General features: G+C 44.5%; 1 protein-coding gene across 2 annotated transcripts; it reads left to right on the top strand.

Moving 5' to 3' along the window:
* The first annotated feature begins 949 nt into the window (after positions 1 to 949).
* On the top strand, positions 950 to 16,020 carry SKP2 (S-phase kinase associated protein 2). 2 transcript variants are annotated; one of them, XM_081881593.1, is made up of 10 exons: positions 950 to 1,167; positions 5,544 to 5,794; positions 6,237 to 6,345; positions 6,838 to 6,981; positions 8,124 to 8,258; positions 10,154 to 10,252; positions 11,743 to 11,870; positions 12,152 to 12,203; positions 13,547 to 13,654; positions 15,082 to 16,020. In XM_081881593.1, exons 1-10 carry the CDS (start codon positions 1,160 to 1,162, stop codon positions 15,293 to 15,295), a joined length of 1,248 nt encoding a protein of 415 aa, XP_081737719.1. In that variant the 5' UTR covers positions 950 to 1,159; the 3' UTR covers positions 15,296 to 16,020. The 2 variants fall into 2 exon arrangements, with proteins under 2 accessions (XP_081737719.1, XP_081737718.1); XM_081881592.1 differs by having other exon boundaries at positions 953 to 1,167; positions 6,234 to 6,345.
* The last annotated feature ends 442 nt before the right edge of the window (positions 16,021 to 16,462 follow it).

Genomic DNA, 16,462 nt, shown 5'->3' with positions numbered 1-16,462 from the left:
ATAGGACTACAATGCCCAGGAGCCATCGCGAAAGCTGTTGTTGATGCCGTACCTATTTGGTTTAGTACTACGGCTGCAGCAGCCCTAAGCACGCTTACTTGAGTGTAAGCCCCATCTGAAGTGAACGTGGCTTGCTTGTAAGGTGTGCACGGGGTGGCCGTATGTCATAGATGCTTGAGTTGACATTCCAGCATTGCAGGGGGTTGGACTAGATGACCCTTGGGGATGCCTTCCAACTTTACAGATCTAGGATTGCATTGTGAGGCTGCAATCCTATGAGCATTTAACCTGGCAGGAAGCCTTGCGTGATATGCATGCGAGACTGCACTGCTATTCCTTACTTTCAAGCTGAATGCCAAAAGTGCATCTTCAGCAAAAGCTAAAGATCTGTATGGCAAGAGCATTTTGTTGTTGTTTAGTCGTTTAGTCGTGTCCGACTCTTCGTGACCCCATGGGCCAGAGCACGCCAGGCACTCCTGTCTTCCACTGCCTCCCGCAGTTTGGTCAGACTCACGTTAGTAGCTTCGAGAACACCATCCAACCATCTCGTCCTCTGTCGTCCCCTTCTCCTTGTGCCCTCCATCTTTCCCAACATCAGGGTCTTTGCCAGAGAGTCTTCTCTTCTCATGATGTGGCCAAAGTCTTGGAGCCTCAGCTTCACGATCTGTCCTTCCAGTGAGCACTCAGGGCTGATTTCCTTCAGAATGGAGAGGTTTGATCTTCTTGCAGTCCATGGGACTCTCAAGAGTCTCCTCCAGCACCATAATTCAAAAGCATCAATTCTTTGTGGCAAGAGCATATTTATATTTATATTCCAAAAAAACCCATGCCTTATTGTTGCTGGGGAGCAGGGACGCATATGGCAGCCCATTGGTTTTGTTTGTTTAACCTTTTAACAGATAGCAAAGCAGAAATGCGTTCCAAAGCTCTTTCCACCGCAAGGTACTACAACTCCCAGAAATCATTGCGGCAGCCGGGAGAACGTTGGCCCGGGCGGGTTGGGCGCGCGAGCTTCTGTTGATGAGATTTCCGGAGCTGCGGGGACCTGGGTTTTGCTGCGATCGGTGTTGCAACCGGCACTGCAGCGCAAGGCGCGGGAGCCAGGAAAGTGGAGGGATCGGGGATCCCAGCTCTCGGTGCATCATCGCTTCCGAGCGCCATGCACAGGTAAAGGCGGATAGGTAGGGGAGCGGATGCAGAGAAATATCAAGGGCAAGCAGATCCCGCCGAAAGCTTAAAGCAGCTTGCGCGCGCTTTTGTCTTTTCTTCCTCCGCTAGGTTCTTCCAGTTAAAGGCTGCAGCCGTCCACACACAGGATAGAGTAGTCCAGCTGCAAAGTGTAAGCCTGTATGCATAGGATCGGGCTGCAATTCATTTGCGGATTGCACCATCCCGCCCACACTCTGCTATTTCTGTAAACACGTTAGCTTCTCTAGATTGATAGCATCCATAAACATCCCTGTTTAAAGTCCTGTCATTCTCTGCAGTCTGCAAGTGCACAAAAGCTAGACTGCGTAGAGTGCTACCGGTCACACTTCAGAGCTGTTGCATTGCCACTGAGTGCCAAAGCTTGGTCAGGTTTTTAGAAAACAACAATAAATGTTTATCTGTACCTAAAGCTTAATGGTTGTGTGGCTGCTCTGTATGCTTTCCTTCTCCCCTTTTCTTACACACCAGTGGAAAATGTGCATATGGGAATCTACTCAGCAAAATAATAATAATAATTAGGAACAGATTGTGGGGGACCCTCTAAACCCTAGAAATTAATAAATGGTAGGATTTTAATGATTTGGGATGTGAAGGGAGAAATCTAAACTGCAAAGGAATACCTAAGCTAACTCATGCAAAACAACTTGGCCAAGCTAGGGCCATTAAGAAACAATACAAGGCTATTGAGGGCCATTGGCAATGCAAGAGAACTGCCCTCCCCCCTGCCCTGAGTTGTGAAGGGGGGGTGGAAGGTTGCCAGGGTTACTGTGTGTTTGAGGTGACAGGGAAAAGGGAGCAAGTGGTTCTGGGAAGAAAGCTGGGGTCCATGTTGGGCAGGCTGGCTGCAGGATGGCTTGGAGAGATGCCTTGGATTGGTCTCCAGGGCATGTGCTTTGGGGTACAAGCCTCTCTTGAAATAACCGCGCTGTAAGATCTGGTCTCCCTCCATGCAGACTGAAGGTATAAATAGGTGAATAAACCATATTTCGTAAAGCTACAACAGTCTCTGCCGTATCTCAATTCTCCAAAGGACCACGAACCCAGGGTGAGTGCCTGGAACCCCATGTGCTCTTGCTACCGCAAGGCACCCGACTTTTGTAACAATACAAAAATACTTTATGTGTGTGTCAGAGGCCTCAGAACACCTGTCTAAGGAGTCTGTGCAGTAGCTGTATGCACAAACCCTTGATTCCATTTCTTCAGGGACTACATGTTATGGGGATCATGCATACATGTATGTTGGTGTGTGCTGTCATATGTTACCTCCTATGTGAAATGAAATGGATGTTCTCATGCACTCAGGCCTACTGCATAATTGCATGGGATGCTATTTTATACTGAGTCATCCCCTTTATTTTATTTTTTTAATAATATTTATTAGAAATTTCCAATTACAACAAAATAAAAAGAACAAAACATCCCAATTTAAAATCTTATTTTCAATAACATCTTTCCAGGACTTCCCCTCCCTCCCCCCTCTTGTATTCCAATTCTTACAAATAAATTCAGCAAGTTCTTATCCCAGTTTTTGAACTTATTATCATTAGCCCAATTTTAAAAATATTTTCCCATCCCCTAAAATCGACCTGTTCCCTTCCGCGCGTTCCCTCCTTTAATATACAATACAGATTAAAATAATCAGATATAATTAATTAAAGTAAAATTATAAAATATAATTAAGATAATCAAATATAATTTTACGCCCTTTGGATTCCAAATTTCCCTCCCCCCTTTCCCGGTTGCGTTCCCAATGTTCTTCAATGTCTGATGTCTTCCTGGAGCTCCCACATCTATCTAGGCCATAGTCCTTTACCAGTCATCTTTAATTTCGAATGTCCAATCTTGGAAGGAGTCTATCTCAAAAAGGCCCATTTCTTCCATCCAGATTTTTATATTTAGGAGTAAAAGCTCCAATTTTATTTCTTTAGACCTTTCAAATCTGGATGTCCCAAATGTTCCCACTTCCAACTTTGTCCAATTCTTGTTGTTCTTGTTGGTCTCTCTCCTTTTTTTTTTTTTCCTGCTCTCCTGCACAAATGTTCTAATTCCAAAAGCTTCTAATTCCTCTGCAGAGGCTCTGTTATTCAGGAACAAAACATTATGCCAAGTCCCTTCCATTCTTCAATAGATAAATCTATTGTCTCCTTTAGTGTGTAGACCTCTGTAGACAAAATAGTGTTCCATTTCTGCAGTTTCCCAGGAGATAAAAAATTCTATTCAAGTTCCAAGCCAACAATACTTGTAATATCCCTCAGCTCCTCTAGGTGGATTGCAATAACTCAATTCCCTTCCAGATCACACCCACCAGTCAAAATAACTTGTTATTCCTTGTTTTAAACAATTTATATCCAATTTATAACAAATGTAACCGGCAAAGTCCTCGTAACAAAGTTCTCTTTTTTGTTCTTCCGCTTTGACAGCTCTTTGACAGCTGTCAAAACCTCTCTTTCTCTTCTCCCGGTGCTCTCACAAATCGCTCCCAGGATTCCGGGGGGGGGGGGGGAGTGCTTTTTAATTCAATTCCACTTTTCTCCTCCAGCTCAGTCTTATAATTTTCCATCGCGAAGTTAGTAACTTTGTCAAAATAGGGTTGCGCTCGATCTTAGTTGTCAAATCCTTTACTTTAACTCCTCTACGACAGGGGGGGGGGCTGACTTCCTTTTTGCGCCTCCCCCGTTCGCTCCGCATTTTTTAAAAAAAAATTATCCCCCTTTTTAGTCCAGGTTCCAATTACTCACGGGTTATTCTTTTAAGTCCAAATTTTCAATAGAAGAAGTCAGCGCTCTCCGTCGAATGGCATGCGGCTTCGCTCGGCAGGGGAAGCGGAGGACTCAAAGCACCCCCCCCCCGTCACCCGTTCCGCAGCCTTTAAAAAGGCTCCTTCGCGGGTCGGGGGGGCGCAAAAGGTGCCAGCCGAGTCACCATGTCCATGGGTTTCAGGGCCCATGGTTTTTGAGGGTCCCCGCGTCGCCGGCGCGGTAGGACCCAACCCCTGCCGAGCAGGCTCCCTCCGGAGCTCGGAGGGAGTCCGCCATTCGGCGATGGCGCCAACCCGGAAGTCTGAGTCATCCCCTTTAGCCTCTACTGCATGGGTAGGCAAACTAAGGCCGGGGGCCAGATCCAGCCCAATTGCCTTCTAAATCCGGCCTGTGACCGGTCTGGAACCAGCGTGTTTTTACATGAGTAGAATGTGTCTTTTTATTTAAAATGCACCTCTGGGTTATTTGTGGGACCTGCCTTGTGTTTTTACATGAGCAGAATTGGTGTTTTTATCTAAAATGCCTCTCTGAGTTATTTGTGGGGCATAGGAATTCGTTCATATTTTTTTTCATAATATAGTCCTGCCCACCCCCAAGGTCTGAGGGACAGTGGACTGGCCCCCTGCTGAAAAAGTTTGCTGACCCCTGCTCTACTGCAACAGACAGCAATTCTCCAAAATTCTCAAACACAAGCTTTTCTCAGTCCTGTGTCCTGAAGTCCCCTTAGCTGGAGATGCCAGGGTTTGAACTCAGAAACATCCAGGGTTAAAGACCATATTGCACCACTAACACATCCCTCCCTCATCCATCTATGAGTTCTGTCCAGCAACTCAGTCAGTGCAAGGGCTGTTCTTGAGACATGTGAAACAAGTCATCAAAAGGCAAAAAGGGTGATTCCCTCCTATTCAAAGCAAGTCCAACTATCGACTTGCTAGTTGAATGCCATATTGTGCAGTATTCAATGGGTTTGTTTTTTGGTGTGTTTTTTTGTGAGCAGGCAGCCTAACAGTTTTTCAGGCTGTCTAGGACATGTGTAAACGACCTGTCTAGTTTCATACAGTTCTAAAAAACGGATCCCTATTCTCTGCTCCCACCAGCATCTCGGCCAGTCCCTCTGGTACACCCAGTTTGCACAAGCAGTAAAGTCCTCATTGCCACATTTTGAAGAGCAAAAAAGAGGATGCTATGATGACTCATTTTAAATACCCCTACTATATGTAGGCTATAGAAGCTGTGATATATTGTTGAGGGGGGCAGGAGAAGAGAAGAGGAAAGCAATTCTTTAGTCATCAGTTATGTCTGTGTCTCATGCCAAAAGAGAAGACATATCCTAGAAAATTACGATTAATTTGACCACCATGGCTGGAATATTTGACCACCATGGCTGGAATGTGTGACTACTAGCCTCCAGAAGAAGACCACATTTCGCTTTCATGCAATTTTAGAAAACTATAATTTCAGAGGATATCTCTATAGCTCCTTTTTCTGCCCGTGTTGACATGTCTGCTGAATTGCAACCATGGCTTGATACTAAGAGTGTGTCAATCTGTGTCTGGGCCTTTTTATTTCTTGCAGGAGACATCTCCAGGAAATTCCAGATTCAGGCAGCAACGTCAGCGCTGGTTTCACATGGGGATGGGATCCCAGCAAGACTTCGGAGCTGCTCTCGGGCATGGGAGTGTCTGTCCTTAAGGATAAGCTAGGCAACGAGAACACCCCACAGGAACTGCTCATGTGCGTGGGACCACCCGCAAAACGGCAGAAAGTGAAGGAAAAGGAATTTAGTATTGCCCGCAGACCTAGGCTGCTTCGAGAGGCAGGAGCAGGTAAAATGCGATAACAACAATACATATTCAAGATATAGCTAATTGGTAATGTTAAAGATTAAATGGATGCAAACCTTGCTAAATAAATAAAAGAAGTTGTTCTCTATTTTGTTAATTGCAATACATCTAATGTTTTAATTATTTAGTATGTGTTTTTATTATTTTTAAAGGAAGATTTTATATTATTTTATGTCAACTGCTTTTGATTAAGCAACATATAAATCTTGTTAAATAAATGCATTTACAGAGCCCTTGGATGTGTGTGTGTGTGTGTGTGTGTGTGTGTGTGTGTGTGTGTAGGCTAAGGAGTGTAGGAGAACTTCACAGTTTGTGTTTTAACTGTATGAAATGTCTTTATTTTAAAGCTTTTAGCCTTAATAACAGTGTCCCCATTTACATTTTATGTATGGTATCTGTTTTCCCAAACTTCTGCACACAGGAGTCTCTTGGGATTCATTGCCTGATGAACTGCTTCTGGGAATTTTCTCCTATCTGTCCTTGACTGATCTGCTGAAAGTTCCACAGGTTTGCCGGAGGTGGCATCGCCTTTCGTAAGTGCTGGCTGAATACTTAACTCGTATTATTTATTTTTGAATTTATGCCCCAACTTTCTAATAATAATAATAATAATAATAATACACAAGTCAGTAGAGAGTGACTGACTGGGACTACTGCTAGCCAGTAGGGAATGCTTGCAGGGGCTGAGACCCAAGAATATCTGTTGGACCGCAAGTTCCCCATCTCTGCTTTAGTGCCTGAAAGAGGGCGTGCTCCGTATGCAAACAAAAACTCTAGAACTCAACCAGAATGGGAGAGCAGTGATCTACTTCCATCAGAAGTTTTAAGCAGTGAAGAGGAAGCCAGAGCTTTGCTATCAGAATTAGGCTGCAATCCTTAAACTAGGGAGTGAACCCCAATAGACACAACGAGGCTCAACTTCTGAGTAAATATGAAGAGGATACTGTTTCAAGAGCTTGCTAATGGCAACACCTGCCGAAGCTTCCAGTTTGTTTTCTAACCACCCCACAATTTTCCTCCTTTAGGATTGACGAGTCACTCTGGCAGACTCTTGACCTCGCAGGAAAGAATCTGCGGCCAGGTGTGATTGGCCATCTGCTGCCATTGGGTATAACTGCCTTCCGTTGTCCAAGGTCCTGTGTTGGCAACCCTTTGTTCAAAGCAAGCAGGTAATGCTGTTCCAAATACTCCTTTTCCCCAATTTTCTTGCCTTGTATTCAGGCCTGTGCTACCTACTCTCTTGCAAAATCATCATCATCATCATCATCATCTTTTATTTATACCCCGCCCTCCCCAGCCAAGACCGGGCTCAGGGCAGCTAACACCAAATATAAAACAATTGATTGAAATACAACTTAAAAAACAAGATTAAAATACAACATTAAAATGCAGCCTCATTTCAGCAGAAACTCAAAAACTTTTTCTGGGATGAAAACGTCAAGTCTTCACCAAGGCTAACTATCCAGACTGGTCCTACGTGGGCCAGAAAAAAGCCAGGGAAGTCCCCAAGTAGGAGTTCCGTCACAGAAGGAAAAAGGAAAAAAGAAAGAGGGGGAGGGGATCAAGTTAATTCCAAGCCAAAAGCCAGGCAGAACAACTCTGTCTTACAGGCCCTGCGGAAAGAAATCAGATCCTGCAGGGCCCTGGTCTCATGAGACAGAGCGTTCCACCAGGCCAGAGCCAGTGTTGAGAAGGCCGTGGCTCTGGTTGAGGCTAATCTGACTTCCTTAGGGCCCAGGACCACTAGGGTGTTGCTATTTATGGACCTTAAGGTCCTCCGTGGGGCATACTGGGAGAGGTGGTCCCGAAGGTACAAGGGTCCTAGGCTATAATAGCATAAAACCATAATAGTAGTTATATTCTACTACACTAGGAGCCTTAAGAGATCTTGTCTACATTTTGACACTGAGAACCAGTGTAGCATTTTGTGTTGGATGAGATAGTGACTGGCCCAAGGTCACCAGGGAGCTTCATGGACTGTTTGAATCTCTCTGGCCTTTGTCCCAAACTCTGACTACTGCACTACATTAATTGATGTTTCTAGATTAATGGTATTTCAATATTAATATGCATTAGCTTGTTGGGTGGCTCATTTTGAATCTTTTCATTGTGGACCCCACTTTGCTTTATGCAGCAAAATGAACTAGTGAAGGCCTGAGATCAGGATTCTGTATTCTACCGAGAAGAATACACCACTTCAGATTGCAAAGAGGGTGTGTGTGTGTCTTCTTTTTTTGATTATATTTTTAAATTGCATTCTAAAACTCATTTTGCTTTTCCCCATCTCCCTGCTTCTCCCTTTCTTTTGTAGACCTCTTCGGGTACAGCATCTAGACCTGTCGAATTGTACAATAAAAGTTGGAGATCTCCAAAGTATTCTGTGCAGGTGCCAGGAGCTACAGAACCTCAGCTTGGAAGGCCTTGAGCTTTCTGATGATATAATTAAGTGAGTGGGCAAAAAACCAATCTTTTAACCTTTTTGCACACGTAGACCTTACCAAATAAATCTGTGCTCTTGGGATTGCTGCATTTTAGGCACACAAGAATTAACAGATGAAAGCCCCAAAAACCCAGGAAGCATACAAGAATGTGGACCAAAAAGAAGAAGAAATGTACCGTATTTTTCGCACTATAGGACGCACCGTCCCATAAGGCGCACCTAGTTTTTTGGGGGTGAAATAAAGGGAAAAAAATTATTTACCCCCCAGGCGCAGGGCTGGGGCGGGGGAGGCCCGCCCGAGCTTCCCCAACCCCAGCCCCCAAACAGGCAGCTCTCTGCAAGCCGTGGGAGCCCAGGGCTGGCTCCCGCCGCTTGCGGAGAGGTCCGTGAAGCCTGGACGCGCTGAGCTCAGCGCGCGCAGGCTTCGGCATGCAGGCACCTCTCCGCAAGCGGCGGGAGCGCTCCCCCCGCTTGCGGAGAGGTCCGCGAAGCCTGGACGCGTTGAGCTCAGTGCGCGCAGGCTTCGGCATGCAGGCACCTCTCCGCAAGCGGCGGGAGCGCTCCCCCCGCTTGCGGAGAGGTCCGCGAAGCCTGGACGCGTTGAGCTCAGCGCGCGCACGCTTCGGCATGCAAGCAACTCTCCGCAAGCAGCGGGAGCGCTCCGCTGCTTGCGGAGAGGTCCGCGAAGCCTGGAGAGCAAGAGGGGTCTGTGCGCACCAACCCCCCTCGCTCTCCAGGCTTCAGCGAAAGCCTGCATTCGCCCCATAGGACGCACACACATTTCCCCTTCATTTTTTGAGGGGAAAAGTGCGTCTTATAGGGCGAAAAATACGGTATTTCAAAGATGCTAAAACAATGGAATAGTTTATTGTTGAACGTACCCAACACATTTTGGCAATAATGGCTTATTGTCTCACTTGTGTACAGACTGATCCCAAAATCTGTGTTTCAAAAAATATTGCAGGGCCAAAACCTTTCAAATTTTTGAAAAACAGGCTAAGCCAAGCTTGGGAAATTGTAGTTAGCTTAAACTATGGTTTGTTTAGGAGTTAGGATCAGAAACCATAGTTTAACCAAGAGTTCCTTTGAGGACATTCCCATCTCTTCCTCATTGTTGTGCCCCAATAATGGAGGAGAGTGGAGAGCATGAGAGCTCAAAGCTCATAGTTCATTACTATAGCACTAAACTGCCTTATGTAGAAATCAACCAGTGTTTGCCTATATCACAGGTGGGCAACTGTTTCTCTGTTGAGCACTACATTCACTTAGGGATACTCTTTAGAAGGGGAGAAGTCAGAGCCAAAAGTGAATGGGCACCTCTTTCTGCACCCTGTCTTTTCACCTGCTCCTTCCTCTGTACCCAGCAAGCTGCCAGGCCAGAGAAAGATCACACTCACAGATCTGAACTGCCAGCTTGCAGAGGGCTTTGGAAATATTCTGGCTTCAGAACATTGTAAAAAAGGTAAAGGGACCCCTGACCATTAGGTCCAGTCGTGGCCGACTCTGGGGTTGCGGCGCTCATCTCGCTTTATTGGCCGAGGGAGCCGGCCTACAGCTTCCAGGTCATGTGGCCAGCATGACTAAGCTGCTTCTGGCGAACCAGAGCAGCGCACGGAAACGCCGTTTACCTTCCCGCTGGAGTGGTACCTATTTATCTACTTGTACTTTGACGTGCTTTTGAACTGCTAGGTTGGCAGGAGCAGGGACCGAGCAACAGGAGCTCACGATTCAAACCACCAACCTTCTGATCAGAACATTGTAGTTAATGCTTAAAAATGTTTCCATGTGAAGGAGTGCAGTGTGGACATTGGAAGGTATATCATCAGCCTCTTTGAGGTGCTGGTCTGGAGACTGGCTTTGTGCACAGGCAGTTTAATGTCTTATTTTTTCTCACCTTTCAGAAATATAGCACACAACCCCTGTTTGGTGCGACTAAACCTGTCTGGATGCTCTGGGTTCTCTGCAGAAGCCTTGGAGACAATGCTGGACAGTTGCCCCAGGTAGTAAAAGTTCATTGACTTCTGCAAGAAGCAACAGTAGATTTAGCACTGGCACGATGCAGACAAACTGGATATTGCAGAAACTCTTAACCAAGAAATCTGTTTTCACTCTGCTGTCGTTCTGCTGAGCCATAAAATGAGTGTTAAATAGTTTTGTGTATACAGTGGTACCTCGGGTTAAGTACTTAATTCATTCCGGAGGCCCGTACTTAACCTGAAACTGTTCATAACCTGAAGCACCACTTTAGCTAATGGGGCCTCCTGCTGCCACCGCGCCACCGGAGCACGATTTCTGTTCTCATCCTGAAGCAAAGTTCTTAACCTAAAGCACTATTTCTGGGTTAGCAGAGTCTGTAACCTGAAGCATATGGAACCTGAAGTGTATGTAACCTGAGGTACCACTGTAGACTGTTCTTGCTTATTTCTGCAAAGTTTTCTGCAAATTTTATTTTTGCTCAACCTGTTTGTTCCTTTAAAGAAATCAGTTTTATTAAAGGCCTTCAACATATAATACAATATAAACCAAACAAAGCTAACATCTAAAAAGAGCAGAATAATAAAAAGGAAAAGAGGACACCCACCCAACTTGTTTGCTCTGAATAGTCTTTTAAAGTCGACACTTAGTTCTGATTAGGCTTGTTCATTCACTTTCCTGGCAATGAACATTTCATCCACTTATTGGTAGGAACAAATTAGCCCATTTCTCTGTAAGCTTAAGAGCAAATGCAGCTTTAACATCTGGTATTACTGGGGTAAGAGGGATTCTCATTTGCCTTAACAACATGACAGTGTCCTGGAACATAGGAGGCAGCTTTATACATAGCCTGGCAGTTTATCCATCTAGATTAATGCTACCTACACTTACTGGCAGCAGCTGTCCAGAATATCAGACTGGTTTCCCCTCAACCTTCCTTGGAAATGTTGAGGCTTGGTCCTTCTGAAAGCCCACAAGCAGGACAGGAAAGTGATAGCCCTCTCCTTTTGTTTGTAAGCAACAATTTGGAGACATGCTGCCTCTGATCCTATAGGTGAAAAGGCCATCCTGAATAATAGCCCTTGACAGCTTTCTCCTCCGTGAATTTGTCTCATGTCCTTTTGAAGCCATCAGATTAGTGGCCATCAACATGTCTTATGACAGTGAATTGTGTACCTTCATTATGTGTGGGGAACACTTTCTATCGATAAACTTTGTTGTATAAACCTGGGTGTGTATTTTTTTAAAAAAAGTTAGTTAAGATTTCCATTTATATCGTGTTTGGGTTTTTGTTTCTTTCCGGCACCTAGAAAATGGATAGTGAAGTTGTGTCCCTCCAGTCTTTTTCTAGATTACAATTTCCACCATCCCTGACCATTGGCATTGCTGGCTGGGCCTGATGGGAATTGGGAGTCCAGAACATCTATCTGGAAGGCCACAGATCCCCCCCACCATAATAAACAAATAATAAGTGAACATGTGTCTTGAAAGTAATGTTTTCTCAACTTGTACACAGGTTGGAAGAGCTGAACTTGGCCTGGTGTGACTTCACAGTTGATCACGTGAAAGCAGCAGTCAGCCACATTTCTCCAACGGTAACACAGCTGAACCTCAGTGGATACAGACAGAATCTACTGATGCCAGGTGAGAGGCCAGTTTCGGCTTGAAACTAGCTTGCTCAAGTAACCTACCATCCACACTTGGAAGCCAGGCGTGTGAATAACTCTAGTTTTCTATTACAGTAAATTTTGGGAATGAAGCAAACTTGCAAGAAGAAATGTTTTAAGATAATATGAAATGTATGCCTACAGCTGCAGAAACAAGAGTATCGAAATGCGTAACTTTAAGGCATTTTTATCTCTAGGCAAAAACTGTACTGCCTGTTGATGTGTGATGACCAGATTGCATTTGATTTTTCATTTCAGATATCAAAACATTAACTGAGAGGTGTTCCAGTCTAGTCCATTTAGATTTAAGGTAAGAATTTGAGTGTTAACAACACACACACACACACAGCCCCATAGTTGTGTCTCTGAAGTCCTGTGCTAAGGAATAAATCAAGGTCATCAACACAAGGATTCCTGCTAGTGCAATGGGACTTTCCTGTGCCCTCCCCTGATTTGCTCCAGAGGGTTGGGGGAACCCATTGAACAAATTTATGGGTTATGCAGTCGGCAGAGGGGGAGAATGTTCCACTGTGCAAAAGTAGAAACCATTGCACCAACAGAATGTTTACATAGCGCTACTTTCGGTGCAGCCCAGTAGTACTACAGTCGTACCTTGGATCTCGAACACCTTGCAGCTCAAACGTTTTGGTTCCTGGACGCCGCAAACCCAGAGGTGAGTGCTCCAGTTTGCGAACTTTTTTGGAAGCCCAACGTCCGACGCGGCTTCTGATTGAGTGCAGGAAGCTCCTGCAGCCAATTGGAAGCTACGCCTTGGTTGTCGAACATTTTTGGAAGTCGAATGGGCTTCCGGAACAGATTCCATTTGACAACCAAGGTATGACTGTATTTTGAGTCAAATCATATACCAAGTCTGAGTAGTAGAACAGGCTAAGGGCTGCATGGACTTGGGGTTCAACCCACAATGGTCTGTATGTCAAAGTGGGTGTGCACATTTAAAATAACATTCTGTTTTGAAAGTGACAGATCGGGGGGGGGGTTCATATAAACCTTTCAGCTGTACAGATTTACAGCAGGGGACTCATGGGGAGTGATAAGTAAAAACCTGTTTTCCCCCAAATTTTCTTTTTTTTAAAAAAAGGAATAGACAGATTTGTGAGGCCACAAAAAACCCTTTGGCATCGCAGGAGGGGAAGGGAAGCAAATGCCTGCAAGTTCCTGTGTGAGATTGGGAGGGGTGGCCAACGCAACTGTTTCTAAGCAGGCAGCGAGTGCCAGTCTTGCTGCTCAAAGCAACTGTGGACCCTCTCTTCTCCAAAGGAAATCTCCTATTTCCATCATCTCCCCAAAATCTGCATGAGAGCATACACAGCATGAGGAACTTTTAAATGGGGATTATTTTGGACATAGGAAGTGTCTTCTTGTGATGCCCACTTCCTCCAAGCCACCTTTTAAATGGATGAGAGGTTGCCCTTTAGTGATAGAGTGCCCTCCATAAAACGTCAGCTCCCATAGACCTCCCTTCTTCCAAGCAGTCTCCATAAATTCAGTTTCTGTACAGTAGTTGGGATAACTGGAAACTAGTCTGCAAAACTATGATTGTGCTAAATATGTTCCTTTATTATTCTTCTAGCCTGCCAAGCTTATATATGCAGAGGCTGGAGTTCTTAAATCAGTTGCTGTTTTTTATTACAGTGACAGTGTTATGTTGAAGCCCGATTGCTTTCAGTATTTCCACCATCTGGCATCTCTTGAACACCTGGGTCTTAGTCGATGCTATCAGATACCTCCTGCAGCCCTACTGTGAGTAATGTTAACTACTTCAAGTCAATAAAAGCAGGTGGTGTTATTCAACTAAATTTTACTTTGAGTATACCCAGTGAAAATAGACTGCTCCATCCTTTCATGCAAGCCATATCTGCTCCCCGCTTCCCACAATATTTGCGCTTTCTCTTTGTGCTAGCTTAGCAGGGACATCTCACCATTGAAAGGGCTGCTCATCACCTTAAATCTTTGCTGCCAACGCTTATTTCCTAGCCTGTTGCACCAAACCTTTTCCTGAGTTGTTTTATATCTTAAATCTGAGTAGATATGTATAAGACTGTGTTATTAAGGAACATGTAACAAGTTAATAAAAGGGTGTCCATAGGCCTGTTAGGAGTGCATAAGTGCGTTCTGCCATTATTTAGCATAGTGGGACCCAGTTCTCGTTGGCATGTCGTCCTCCAAATTTCCACTTCATTAGCAAAGCCCAAGCCACAAGGTACATACAGTGGTGCCCCGCAAGACGAACGCCTCACAAGACGGAAAACCCGCTAGACGAAAGGGTTTTCCGTTTTGGAGGCGCTTCGCAAAACGAATTTCCCTATGGGCTTGCTTCGCAAGACGAAATGTCTTGTGAGTTCCTGCAGGTTTTTTCCCCTTCCCCCCCTTTTCCTAAGCCGCTAAGCCGCTTATCAGCTGATCCGCTAAAAGCCGCTAAACCGCTAATAGCGCTAATCCGCTAAGCTGTCAATGGGCTTGCTTCGCAAGACGAAAAAACCGCTATACGAAGAGCCTCACGGAACGGATTAATTTCGTCTTGCGAGGCACCACTGTATTCATTGGTTTGCATGCCTAGTAATGTTGTTCGACAGATGGATGTTGGAGTTTCTGTAGCTTTGCTAACCTGTGAACCGCCTCCTGTTATGGGGCAACCAGAAATCTCAGTTTCTGCCTTCTTGATGGATGTTGGAGTTTCTGTAGCTTTGCTAACCTGTGAACCGCCTCCTGTTATGGGGCAACCAGAAATCTCAGTTTCTGCCTTCTGCTTCTTGTTCATTTTAAGAGGGGAGGAGAATGAATATTCACCTCTCAGTAACATATATATGAACCAAGCTGGTTACAAGGAATGGGGATGCTGCAGAGCAGGGTGGGTTTGGGGTATCTTGCCATCCTCCTGTCTTCCTTTGTTTTTGGCAGAGTATGACATGTGCTGCTGTACCCTTAATCCAACCCCCAAGATCACAAACTCCAGAAACACTGCAAAGCATTTGCCTGGGCGAGAACCCCCTTCTCATGCAACCTATTCTGTCATCTGGTAGTAAAATGGACCTTAGGCAAGGATGGTTAGGGGCACAGCGTTTGCTGTACGGCTCATGCTGCCACTGTATTTCAGATCTGACGAATTGCATTATCCAGTTCCCTGTGGTTCTCTTCACTTAACTTTCCTTTTGTTGTTGTTGTTATAGTGAACTTGGTGACATAGCCACACTCAAAACACTCCAGGTTTTTGGAATAGTGACTGCCAGCTCCCTTCAACTCTTGAAGGCAACACTTCCTCGCCTAAAGATCAACGTCTCCCATTTTACACCTATTGCAAGGCCCACCGTTGGCTGTAAAAGGAACGAACAGATTTGGGGGATCCAATGCAGACTGAGCTTGAAAAGTCCAGTTGGTTTTTAAAATGGCTTGAAAGACATTTTTAGCTACTACCAAGAGCTGTGATGCATCCTCGAAGGACGGTTGAGTTCATAGGTTGTGTTTTAATCTTGTTTTATTTTGTGACACGCGCTGCAGCTCACAACTTTCTAAATGGAGTTAAATGAGTTTGTGTGCAAGCGCTGTCAATCATACTTCTGCTGAACTGTATTAAAAACCTGCTAATTATGTACAAATAGTTGACGTTAAGCAACATGAACCCCATGCTTTTCGAAACACTATTGAAAAACAAGCTAAGTGTGATTTTTAAATATTAAAACGCTCAAAAATTTTATATACTGTTTCAGCTCTATAGCTAAACTACTCCTGTGGCAATCTTATCAATGGTCTCACACACAACTGCACTCTTTTAAGAAGGTGGCTTCAAGTTCTTGAAACTACCATTTTCAGAGGTTCTCCCCTCTTTTGTGGTTGAGATGATATATTGATCTGAGCTAGAGAATATTTGGAGGGAGTGGGGGGTAGTCTGTAGTTCTAACTGGCACTAGCATTTCTTACTGTGTTCAACCTTTTTCTCTGTGTGGAAAGTTAACTGAAGCCAACTTTGGAGGAGAACTGTGCACACAATCCCAATATAGTCTTAGGTGAAAGAATAGCAGGCTCTGTTAAATAAAATAAAATAAAATAAAATGGAAAGTAATGATGGAAGGCCTTTAAAACCACGTGAGATGAAACTTTACTGGCAATAATCTGAATATGTACTTTGAAGTTCGTGCTTGGAATAAGGCATTTAGCTGAACTCTTTTATTCAAAGCACCACTGAAATTTATGTTGCTCACTCCTCACTCATCCTTTGAAGTGTAATAGCTGTCAAATAGCCAACACTACTGCTCTTCTTTCTTAAGAGAGAGGAATTAGTGCTGTGTTCACTCTTCATATGCTTTATAATTCCTCAGAATGAGTTTATCTGTTTCCTAAATTCACAGATACACTGGGGCTATTTAAATCTTAGTCAGTGTTCAGTGATGGCAGTTGAACATCACATCATAGAAGAAGAAAAATTGCACAGATATGTGGCTGCTCTCTTTCCCTGCCTCCAAAATGAATAACAAAGATGTGGGAGGTAAAACTGAAAAGCGGTGGGCAGTGTAAGCATTTTCTTTAAGATCGATTTGTTCTCCCCAATCTAGA

The sequence above is a fragment of the Podarcis erhardii genome (assembly GCF_964252035.2).
Source record: "Podarcis erhardii genome assembly, chromosome: 11".
In the NCBI taxonomy this organism is placed as follows: domain Eukaryota; kingdom Metazoa; phylum Chordata; class Lepidosauria; order Squamata; family Lacertidae; genus Podarcis; species Podarcis erhardii.
Note: the sequence above shows the minus strand (reverse complement) of the source record. Positions and strands in the feature narration are given on the sequence as shown.